The following is a 12701-nucleotide window of genomic DNA, read 5'->3' on the forward strand; positions in this document are numbered from 1 at the left end:
TTACTGGTCTGGCCAAGGAATGGCCGACCACACTAATAGGGCCGGCTTGACCTAACCCATTAGGGCATAAGGGTGGCCGACCACACTTAATAGAAAGGAGTTTCTATTTTATTAAAATCCTAAGTCTGTTTATATTTTGGTCTTTTTAGGAATCCTAATTAGGGTTGGACTCTAACTTTAGGGATTCTATATAAGGTCCTTATTAGTAGACAATTTAGTGTGGGAAGTTCTTAAGGAGATTTCTATCTCTACAACATCAAGTCTAAAAGATGAAGAACATCAAGTTGGTTATTCGGTTGTCTCAAGTAGAGGAGCTGCAATTGGATCTCTTGGTCTTCTTATATTCAACTAAATAGTTTGTGGGATTTTAGCGATTCTCACAGACTTAAACGGTTGAATATAAGAAGTCCAAGAGCTCCAAATGTAGCTCCTCTACTTGAGACACCCGGGTAATCAACTTGATCTCCCACCTTCAAGTTAGCTAAAATTTTGCTGCTGGTTAGATGAAGAAAACCTTCTTCGTTAGATTAGATAGATAGTTGGGAACTACTCTCTCTTTCTTTTTCTACTTGATGTTGTAGAGATCGAAATTTCCTTGAGAATTTTTCACACCTAATTCTCTTCTAATAAGTCCCTTATATAGAATCCCAAAAGTTAAAGTCCAACCCTAATTAGGATTCCTAAAAGACCAAAATAGAAGTAGATTTAGGATTAGTCACAAAATAGAAACTAGTATCCCTTATCTCTGGCCGACCACCCTAAGCCCTAATGGGCTAGGTCTGGTTGTGCCCCTTTTAGTGTAGCCTTGAGTGCCCGACCCAAAACCCTTTTGTTCCGGGCCTCTTACTATCTTTCCCTTATCTTTTGCTTGGCCTTTTAGTTATATCTTCCGATCAAATCGACACCCTTTGTTGTAACCCGATATATGATCTGGATGAAGTTAGCCGCGAATTGTCCTGTGATTCGAAGATCGTAGTTGGTTTCTAGCTAAACACTACGATCCCTAAATCGTCCAAACTTGATTATCTTCTTCATCAATTGTCCTATCCGACAAATTTCTCGCGTTGCATCTTCGGTCGCAGGACATATCCTTCAGTCTCCCACTTGTACTTAGAACAAGTGCAATGCTCGAGTCTCGTGTCAATTTGAATCCCATCTGATACGTCATATCTTTGAGACTTTCTTGATTCCAAGTACGACTGTCAACCAAACGATTAAATATTTAATCCGTTTAAGGCTGGCCACGCATTTTCAGTTGCTACTCATCAAGTGGCTTGGAGATACTTTTCCTAATTTAATTAGGATGACTCAATCCACTCCCACTTAGCTTCATGTCTATCATGAATTTCCCAGTGTCCGCCTGTATAACCTCCTTTTACGGCACTGTGTTTGACGGAATTAAAGTCACGCATTCCTTACATAAGATGAGTGGAGTGTTCATATTTTGAGGAATCTCTCCAATCTTGTCAATGAGGGGTATTTGACGTTCATCACTCTTGATGTAGTCGCATGCTGGGTTATCCAGTGTATATTCCCAATCATACACTCTAGCGGAGATCTTCTGAGATGCGGTTAGAGAGAGAAGGTTCAGTGAGAGAGAAGGTTAGTTATTAAAGCAATGGAAACTGAGATTCGATTGAGAGGGAAGGTGCACTAAGAGACTGAGAGATGGCGTTTAGAGAGAGAAAGATGAGTGCGTGACGTTAGGTTAGTTTTCGTCAAAAGGGCTTGGGTGCTTACGAATTGGCCGGTATCTATAGAGAAAGAAGTTGATGGTATGCTTGCTTATAGTGCCACCTGCTAACAGCAGTTTGGACGGGTGCTTTTAGCAGGCCCCAAGATTAGGAAAAGAAACCGATAACAAAGAAGTGGGTAAAATAGGAAAAGGAATATTTGAAAAGGGGGTGAATGCTGGGTAATGTTGGGGACTACACTGGAGAATTGGACACATCATGGGGGGCTAAAAATGGGAAGGCAGGTAAGAAATAAATGGTAAATTGGTTAGTTACTAAAAGACGACAAGATAAGGAACAGTTGGATCTTCAAATTTAGGAAGTTGCAGTTATTAGGTTATAGGAAGGAAAGGTAAAATAGAAACCTTCTATTTTAAATTTCAGGAAACCACCTACTAAGTAGTACCTTTCCTCTTCATATAAAGAACGACTCACTCACAGTAGACTAGATAGAAACTTTCCATTCAAGTATTTCGTTATAGGAATACAAACGCTTGCTACTACTTCTTGAAGTCCCTTGTGGTTGGTTGATGAAAGATAGAGAGAAGATTTTGGGGTTATAGATAGAATTTTGTTCATCTCTTATCAGAGGGCAAGATGAGATTATTGGACAAGGAAGGGTACTTCTTGCGGAATATTGAAGCAGAGGGAATCGAATTCATACCTGAGGTAGAATTTGCAAACGTTGTCCGCCACTTTGCATCTAAGAAGTGCCACAAGCGAGCAATACGAGTACTGAGAAATTTGACTTTCTCTACTTTACGTCTTATTAACAATCATAGTAATGGCGATGATGAAGATGAATCAATAAGAAATTATGTATTAGCCAATCTTAAAAATTACTTGACCATGATACCTAGAAACCGTAAGAAAAGGGAGCATCTACAAATGTTTTTGTTTTATGGAATGCCCAAGTATCTGGTCGATTTATACAAATCTCCCATCAAATATTATAAAGCCATAGCCGAGGAATCAATTCGTCTCTTTATCTATCCTAATATCCATTCCTACCCTATATACATTCAACACCTATTCGCTAGTATAGCTTTACGGTTCACTGTTCTTCTCCATGATGACAAAACAACAACAACAACAACTTCTGGGTTATACTACTCATGTCGTCAAACTTACATATATTTGTTGAAATCAATTGGGCCTGCAAACACATCACAATTTTTCATGCACGGAACACCAAGGGACTTACTCTTTTACTTTCACCCATTTATAAGGGAGCTCACTCAACAGTTTGTTGTGAATATGAAGTTGGTCAGAGAGTCGTGCTTTTGCAGAGTGCCGTCTTTGTTAAAATCACGATTTGAGAGTGATATCCGTGACTTCTCTGTATTGACGCTCCATATGTGTACGAAAATTGAAGAGTACATGAGATCGAGAGGTTTATCATCATTTCACTCACTTCCTATGGAGGTGCTTGTGGATGTGTGCTATAATGTAACACAACTTTTACCATTTTGGGAAGATCTTAATAAGTTACTTGACAACATTGATCTTGGTCTGACATATATGGACGATGGCATTGAGTATACAAGATGTACTGAATGCGAATTTAATCATGGATGGTCTTATTATCTATCAATTCTCAAGGAATTGAACTTCGTATCTGAACATTATAATCTATTTGGAGAAAAACTCTCATCTTGCTTGAATTCTCACCGAGCTTCAATAAATAAACTTATTATGAATTCAAAAAGAGGCGAAGATCACCAGTGGCTTCTTCAACATAAGAATTTACTAAACAATGAATGTAGAAGATATTTGATCACGATGATATTTCCAAATCAGGTCTCTGATCATCACCCACAGAAGACGAAAGTTCTCATTGACAGTTCAAAGTTATTGGTTGATTCTTTCAAGCATGTTGGGCTTGCAAACCCCATTTTGTTGCGGAATGGAATTATCCCTCAGTTTAAAAATGAGGTAGCACTTGCAGGTCATGGAGTTTTCAAGGGGTGGCTCCTCTTGCTATGCCGACATCTATTCACTCCACAGAGTTCTCTGTTCCTATCATGCCCACATAACCCTCAGAGGATCTATCTTAATCCAGGTATTTATTCAACATTTTGAATTGTTTTTCATGTTTTTAGTCATGTTATACCTTACAACTTCAACATTTTCTATCTTTAATAATTTCACTATCTTGTTTGCAGCAAAAGTGGATCGTCAAAAACTTCAATATTATGGGTTTTGTGGTCGAGTGATTGCTTTAGCATTGATGCACGACGTGCAAATACAAATTGGATTTGATCGATTGTTTCTCTTGCAATTAGCCGGATCTATTGTTACATTGGAAGATATACGCAATGTGGATCCATACATGTACAAAAGCTGCAGAGATATTTTAGAGATGGATTATGAGTTTGTAGATTCAGATGGTTTGGGCTTGACATTTGTTTGGGAAAGTGAAGAAGAAGATGAAGCAGTGTCCAGAAGGAAAATTGTAGAGTTGTGTCCTGGAGGGAAGGAAATGGTTTTGAGTAGTAAAAACAGAGAAGAATATATAAAACTAGTCATCCAACATTGCTTCATGAAGTCAATCGAAGAAAAGGTAAAACTAATTATTCAAGGTCTTGATGATGTTCTAACTCGAAGGTGTCGAAAGATGTTTTTCGAGAGTATAGAGTTAGAAGATCTCGATCACATGTTTTTGGAGAAGAATAGAGAAGACATAAAAAACAACGAATATGTAGGTGTGGATGACAACAGGCCTTCTCCTTTTTCAAAAATAATAGGAACCACATTATCCAAGTCTAGACCGATGTCTATTCGTTCTCCATTAACATGTAAACAACAGTGTAGGAAGTTTCATATATTCTATTGATTAATTGATTTGTAGCCAAGGCTTTATTAATTTATCTGTTAGCATCTTTCTACAGGAATATATATTGTAGGCCCCTGTTTTGAAAGCTTAAGAAAATTCAAATAGGTTGCCATCTTATAACCTCCAGAAGTCATATCCTGGTCAAATGTGAAACAAATAGCAAACTAACATGTCAAATGAGTGTCTCACCATAAATAGCAAATTAACATGTCAAATGAGTGTCTCATCACAAGGCCACACAAAACCTACCTGTAATAACAAGAAAAAGAAACTAGTCATCCATGTGTAGCGATACTCGTATCTGTCTTTTGTCGTTCAACTCAACAATAAGTGACTTGGAATTTAAAACATTTTCAGAATCAACTTAAGTCTTAATCATCAACTTAATTATGATAACACAAATATATAGTACGATTGTTATATCTAACAACCACAAATATTCATAGATTTAATCTAGCTACTTTTGAAATGGAGGTTTTAATTCTTAACACTAAAGTTCAGTCTAACATTATAAAAAAAAAATCTTTCGCCAGATATTTTTATGGCATATTCTGATCTCTAAGTTCTTCAATTCTGCGCCGGATTTGGTCTCTCGGCCTCTTTAATACTTTTTCCTCTTCGCTTAGTCTCTCATAGAAACTCGGCACACAGTCTTCTGCTTTTCTAAGGTCTTTACGAAGCTTATCTTTTCCGTCTCTCCGACCCGTCCGCAACATTTTGCAGTTCAGTTCATACATCTGCTAATTAGATAAAAGTTTGACGTTATTACAAGGTTAAAATAATAATAACAATAATCATAACCAAAAACTTTTACCCTATCTTCGGCTTCTTCAAGGAGAGATATATTTTTTGTGACCGGGAGTTGTTTGAGTTCGTTTTCTAGTCGCTCAATTTCTTCCGCTACATTCATAGCCATTTCTCACTGTAAAGTTTTTAGTTAGTAATATACATAGAGAGAGAGAGAGAGGGAAAGGTATATACTAACAAAAATAAAAGATGAGAGAGAAACCTGATAAATGGTTTATGTTGGATGGGTTGAAGGGAGCCAAACCCTCTTATATATAAAGTTTTGAAGTAACAGGTCCTTTTCTTCTCTGAAGTTAATTCTAACTAAATACATCATGAATAATATATGCAATAAATCATGAATGTAATATGCAATACATCATGAATCGAATGAGCACTATAAACTCTAACTAAAATATCTTGGGCCTACTATATATATATATATATAAAGACCCGTAGGGCCATCCTAAGGGCCTCAAAGTCCATCTTTTCCTACCTCTAGGTTTTTTATTGCCTAAACTACCAAGGCCGTTCCTGAATTTCCAATGGCCCGAAGCGAGCTTAAATATGGTAGCCCTAGTTAAGAGTCTCAACTATATAAACATGCGTGACCTATGAACCACTACACTATTAGTTTCAGATCATTTTCCATCGCGTTATAATATATATAAATGATTCTAGCTTGATTATAAAGATTATAAAATGAGCTCATTAAAATTTATTTCTCAGATTGAGATAACAAAAGAAAAATAAGATGTATGTACGTAGTTGTTCGAGTTAAATAAACGAAAGTCAATTCAAATGAAAGAAAAACAACTGAATGTGAATAAACAACAAATGTGCCTAAAGAATTATTTAAAAAAATGAGAATTATACTTGATTACTATGAGGTTTTGTCGAGAATCAGGATACCAAGTATTATCATGATTATTTTTTAATTTAGTTTCTAACATTTATTTTTGTATTTCAAGTGTATTTGTGTCTACTGAAAACAAAGTTGCCACCCGTATTTCTATAAGGGAAATTTTCTAGGCAATGCCCAAACTTGTTATAGGCAACGTATTTTCCACTTATGACTTGGTCAATTCAATATGACTTTCTTTAAAAGCAATGCCTACAATGATCAAGTTTTGGGGGTTATCTTCACCCAAGTTATCTTTTTATCTCTCTTCAAAATAAGAAACTAAATCAAGCCCTAGATGTCAAACCCGAATCCCTAATCCCTAGCTTCATCTACACCGTCTAATCACAGTTGGTCTAGGTCAGCCTATAAAAGGGCCCCCATCGTCTTCCATAAGACAAGCTTGACACAAGCACGTCTCACTGAGTTCCCATAACTCGCCCCCGAAAGGTTCAATAAATATTCAATCTTTTACTGCAGAAAGAAATTGCAAAAGTAAAAGATGATCTTAAAAAATTGTCATGTGAAAGATGATGGATTCATCGAAGCCAAATCCACCAACATCGACTCCTCGGAGCAAAGGAGAAAAGCAATGGAGGAACAAGATGAAGGATATATTTCCTCGATCTGAAGGAATGGTATCCTTCCGAAGGAATGTCCTTCGACCAAGATGTCAATGCGTACGATTTGGCGAATAGGATCGTGATGACCTTAGACGGAAGATCATTATTCCGATCGAATTAGGGGTCGTAACGCTTAGCTAGAAGCCAACTACGATCGTCGGATAACTTCGGTAATCCGCGGCTAACATAGACCGGATCCTACAAGAGTTACACATAAGAGTGATGGTTTGAACGGAGAGAAATGACTAGTGAAAGATTGGCAAATAGGTGGATTGGATCTATTCTTAGTAAGTCCAGATGGTTCGGAAGAGTCCGGATAAAAGACAGACATAACCGGGCCTTAAAGGAAGACCCGGGAAGGCTTTAGGAGGGCCAGCCATGTGATGGCCGACCTTAGCAAGGGGCCGCCCATCTTATGGCCAGTTATATCCTTAGTGGGCAGGCCAAGGAAGCCCATAAAGGGGCTATGTTGGCCGGCCACACTAAAGGTACCCTAAAAGGGTGTTTCGTTAAAATACCTTATAATTAGGTTTTAGGAATCTAAGTTTGGGTCAAACACCTATTCTAGGGATTTCTATATAAGGACCTAATTAGACAACCTAAGGGAAAGTAAGAAAGTAAAAGGAGAGAAAACCTAAGCCAACTGAAAAGAAGTTCAGTGTAATTTCTCATAGAGAGAGAGCTGTCTGAAAAAGAGAGAAAAGGAGTTTCTCTCAATTATCTAGTCAAGAAGAAGGAAATCTTCATCTCAACCTTCAAGAAGGTCCTACTTGACTCGAAGGAGGGAGTTCAAGTTATACACTCGGTGTCATCACGAGCCTATAGTGGATAGATGTATTAGATACACACGAAACCCTACAGTGGCATCACGAGCCGTTTGCATGTATTGTCTTTTACTAGAAGAATTAGATTCAAACTTGAATAACTAGATAATAGTGTTTGAATGGAAATTTAAACATGCTTTTGATTAGATCAATCAATGACCTAAAACACTAAAACATTAGTTCTGATTCAAATTTCTCATCACGAACCCACCATATTTATCACACAATAATCCAAGCTCCATCTGTCTCTCTTTCCTTTCCAACTTCTGATTCAAATTTCTTTCCTTCCATTCTCATCACGAACCCACCATATTTATCACACAATAATCCAAGCTCCATCTATCTTTCTTTCCTTTCCAACTTCTGATTCAAATTTCTTTCCTTCTCAAGCTATCCTAGTAACGAGAGCCACAACTAGGGGCCTAAGGAGAAGTCATAGTTTAAACTAGTCGTGCTCAAGCCGACGAAACAACCCTGATAGCGAGAGCTACGACCAGGAGTCAAGGAGAAGTCCCAGTCCAAAATAGCATTGCTCAAGCGAGCAAACCAGTGGTGGTAGCGAGAGCCACGACCAGGGGCCAAGGGGAAGCCCTAGATGAACTTAACACCAGCAATCAACCAAACTGCGAAGAAAATACAAACCAATATACAAGGCTAGTTGAGTTTTTATTTTGCAGAGGGGATTAGTAAGTTAGGCCATGCATAATCAGGATAGGTCTAATTTGAATTTTATGCGCAGGAAAAGACATTCGGAGCAAAGCGTAGCAAGTTAGGAAAAAACATTAGTAAGCTTAGGATTATACTAACAGATTAATATTTTTGCTGTCAATATCTGAAGTATGCATGCAGGAACAAAAAATCAAAAGAAAGAAGAGATTTCACCAAGCAAAAATAAAATTGTTCATTGGTTCAAGAATATTGCTTACAAAAAGACCGTCGAACCCTACAACTGGTGAATGATTACACATCTGAAGAAGAAGAGGAAGAAGAAGTAGAGACAAAGAAGATACATAACAAAAAGGGAAAGACGGAGGGAGCCCAACAATCAAAGTAATTAAAACGATAACGGGAAAACAACAACTTTTATTTACTCTCAAAGGAAGTCTATTACAAAAGAAAAACCAGCACTCACCAAAAGCCATTAAACAAAAGAAAAGGGTAGCCAATACATGGACAACCAATTATCTTTTGCGGACAACTATTTTACGTGGACAACTAGAAAAATTAAAAATTTATATGGACAACCGTGTTTAAGGGGACATCACTCTATTATTTTTCACTCATGTCCTCCAAGAATTAGAGCTTTTATATTAAGTTTTCCCTCTTTTCTTCCATAAACCCTTATTTTATTCTTTTTCTTCATTACCAACAAATTTGTAGAGAGAGAAAATCAATGGAAACGGGTCTTCTTCGTGAACCCTAAAACCCCTTGAAATAAAAAAAAACCTAGAAAATTGAGTTTGGTACAAAAAAAAAACCCTAGAAAATTGTGTTCGTCGGTTTGAACTCATTGCTACTATTTGTGGTTGCTAAGAATGGCTTCTTTGACTTAGACATTGAAATCATGTGCTGAAATTCAGGAGCCATGAAATATCAATGTCATCCAAATTCAACTTGGTGTTTCATCTTTAATCCAACTAATCTTCTAAGAACCTAAATCTTCATTCAAATTCATCACAACCCATTTGAATCATCCTCAGATGACTCCTCTAGAATAATTCTTCTTCCTTTTCCGTTAATACCAGATCAAGATTTCTTCTTTCTAGCAGTAGAAATAGAGGAAGAAGATGATGAATTTGCAGTGAGTACCATTAGAGCACCAATACCTGAAGCAGTAACAAATGAATTAGCTTTTTTCATTGGAAAGAAGATATAAACATTATGTTGGACACGTCTCTTTTGGAGACTAAGGGTGACCCCACATTCCTAATTTCCCTCTAACTTGGTTTTGACCATCTCACTACCCCCTTCTTCGATGGAAAAGAAGTGGGAGTAGTTACAATAACCGAATGTCCGTAGCCTCCATCAATAATACAACAACTTACGGAGAGGATTGGGGTTAGAAGACTTTCAGAGTTTTATATTGCAGTTCTAATTTCTACTTAATCAACAATGGCTGAAAATATGTAACTTCCGCATATATTTAGAATTCAATTTCCTAACATTTGGTATCAGAGCCTGCCTTTAGCTTTGTTGATTAGTATTTAAAATTATTTATTATTTGTTAAGATATCTAAACCTATGATCTTCAATTATCGTTTAAGTTTAGATATGCGAAATAATATTGTTGAATCATTTTATTTGAAACAAATTTGATTTAAAGGTTCTTTGAAATATATCTCCATACTATAGACTTATATTGGATTTTAAAATCAAATCGATTTGACTAGTAAAACCGATTCTAGAAATGTTTTAGGAACGAAATCTGATGTTATTTTGTGTACATTTAATCGGTTATTACATGCTTAGATGTTGATCAGTTATTGGCGATCCATATTTGAGTAATATCTCGGGTGTTAGAGATATTTTAGTTGAGATTTTAGAATTCATGTTTGACCAAAATAGCAGGAGATATTTTAAGATTGAATAGTTCCGATTGCTCTAACATATAGCATATGGTTCAATTTTCAAAATTGGTTTGACTTAATATAAGCAAATTTCGGTGGGATATTTAGAAAATTGAATTTGTTTACTATTTAGTCAGTAAATTTGTGTCCCTGTTTTTTTTATGAACAAAATTTGTGTCAATGTTGTTAAGAGATTTTGCTTGATATTTGGGTTATTGTTTACTTAGTCAAACAAAATATTGGGAAGATATATACGGTAACATTAAATCTCCCATACGAATGAACTTAATATTTTAAGTGATGGATAATTTTTGGAGACTTTGTTTCCCAAATACTATAGTTAAACACTTACCAAGATTTCATAGGGATCATGCGCCGATAATTTTAAATACAGAGAGAACAAAAATCAGAGGTAGCATCCCGCTTCGGTTTGAAAGACACTGGACATTGCATAAAGATTTCGAATGTATTATGAAGGAAAAATGGAGACAGGGAAGAGGTGAGTTCACAGACAAGCTTAAACAACTAGGTGTGGAGTTGAAAAAGTGGAGTAGGCATTCAGTGGGGCATATATTCGAACTGATAAAGGAGACCAAGGAAACATTATTAAGAACACAAATGAGGGTTCCATCAGTCGACAACCTAGAAGAGGAAGCGCGGATAGTGAAGAAGTTTAAGGAATTCAGAAGAAATTTTCTAGAGGCAGAGAGCGAAGAAGTTTTGGGTGGAGGAAAATGATAGAAATACAAAAATTTTTCATCTTTCTGTATTGAACAGAAGACGAAAGAATAATATTTTCTCGGTTAAGCTACCGAATCAGACGTGGTCATCTGACCCATCAGTTATATCTAATACCTTTATTAAACACTTCTATAAAGCTTCAAGATCGGAACAAATAACTCCATTTCCTGATGGTTTGGAGTTGATGGACAAACCATTACTAGCAACAAAAAATCTAATGATTAGTCGTGTGCCGTCAAAGGAGGAGATATGGCATATTATTAATGAGATGAAGGTGGGGAAAGCACCAGGACCAGACGGGTTTTCAGCTGATTTTTATAAGCATTGTTGGACGGTAATAGGGACGAAGTCACACATCAGATTAAATATATATTTGAGTCAGGCAAGTTACTAGGTAATCTTAACCATAATTTTATTGCTCTTATTCCTAAAGTGCAGGCACTAGAAATACTGGCAGATTTCAAGCCTATTTCGTTATGTAATGTTTTATACCGAATAGTTGCTAAAATTCTTAGCAATCGGTTGAGACCATTACTAGACAATATCATATCTCAAGTACAGAATGCCTTCATTCCTGGACGACAGATTTCCGACAATATTATAATTGCGCAAGAACTTTTTCATTTTATTTCACTAACAACGGCGAAAGAGGGAGCTTTTGCCATGAAAGTAGATATGGCAAAAGCATATGACAGAATGGAATGGGATTTCTTAAGTGCAGTTCTGAAGAAGTTTGGGATTATAGCAAATACTCACAAGATCATTATAGTTGTGTGACTACAACATCTTTCTCACTATTATTGAATGGTAGACCAAAGGGTTTTTTCTATAGTAAGAGAGGTGATGTGGCGTTAAAATGCCACATTTGGATACTTTAACTTTGATGAGTTAGTTCTTTTCGTGTTTTATTTCTAATTATTTATAAGTTTTTCTTGGTAGGTACCTCATTTGGAGTTTGACTCTTAATTCGGAATAAAACGGAGCGTTTGTCACATTTTCATCTCATGTGGGAACCGTAAGGAAATAGCACCAGGGGTATTCGGGTCATTTTGGTGAAAAATCAGAGCTTAAATGGCAAGTTGAGTCAATGGTGAGTCCGACGGCGAAAACGGAAGTCGAATCGGAGTTCGGACCGGAAAATTATGGAAGAAAGAAACCGAGGATATTTTAATCTTTTCTGAGAATTAGATGTGTAGAGAAAATGATGAAGGCACTCTCTGGTTCTAGATGAAACTCAAAGGCAAGCCCAAAGCCCAAAGAAGAATGAACAAAATGGAAATCTTATGAGCACCCTTTAAAAGCCCAAATCAAAATAGACTTAAGACCAAGTCAAACTGAGTGGACCAAGTGAAGGTGGTCCTAGGTTCTAATTGACAAGTCTGACTTTGGTTTTAATAATCAAGGAGTTAGGGTTTTGGGGAGATCTCCATTAGGTATTTTAGAAAAAGCTAGAGAGAGAGAGAGGGAGGAGAAACCGCCGGCCATAGCTTGGCCGGCCGGGAAAACAACCAGCAGCTTCACGGGTGAGAAGAAGAGGTCGGAACATCAGCTTTTCTACTCGGGACAGCCATTGAAGGCGCCGGAAGAAGCAGCTCGGGCATCATTGAAGGCAGCTCGGCCTCTCATCTTGGTTTGACAGCAGCTAGCTGGAACAACTTAGCAGCTCGGGCAGTCGGGCTCCTCTTGGCAG

The 12701-nt window shown here is 37.0% G+C and overlaps 1 protein-coding gene across 1 annotated transcript; it reads left to right on the plus strand.

Annotated features, from left to right (window-relative positions):
- The first annotated feature begins 2330 nt into the window (after positions 1-2330).
- LOC147556417 (E3 ubiquitin-protein ligase UPL5-like) lies at positions 2331-4569 on the plus strand. The gene is made up of 2 exons (XM_086658637.1): positions 2331-3795; positions 3899-4569. The coding sequence occupies exons 1-2, from the start codon at positions 2331-2333 to the stop codon at positions 4567-4569; spliced, it is 2136 nt and encodes a 711-aa protein (XP_086514763.1).
- The last annotated feature ends 8132 nt before the right edge of the window (positions 4570-12701 follow it).

Source organism: Eschscholzia californica, unplaced genomic scaffold (genome assembly GCF_041429995.1).
Source record: "Eschscholzia californica isolate CP2 unplaced genomic scaffold, dmEscCali1.0.p SCAF_2, whole genome shotgun sequence".
Taxonomy (NCBI): Eukaryota; Viridiplantae; Streptophyta; class Magnoliopsida; order Ranunculales; family Papaveraceae; genus Eschscholzia; species Eschscholzia californica.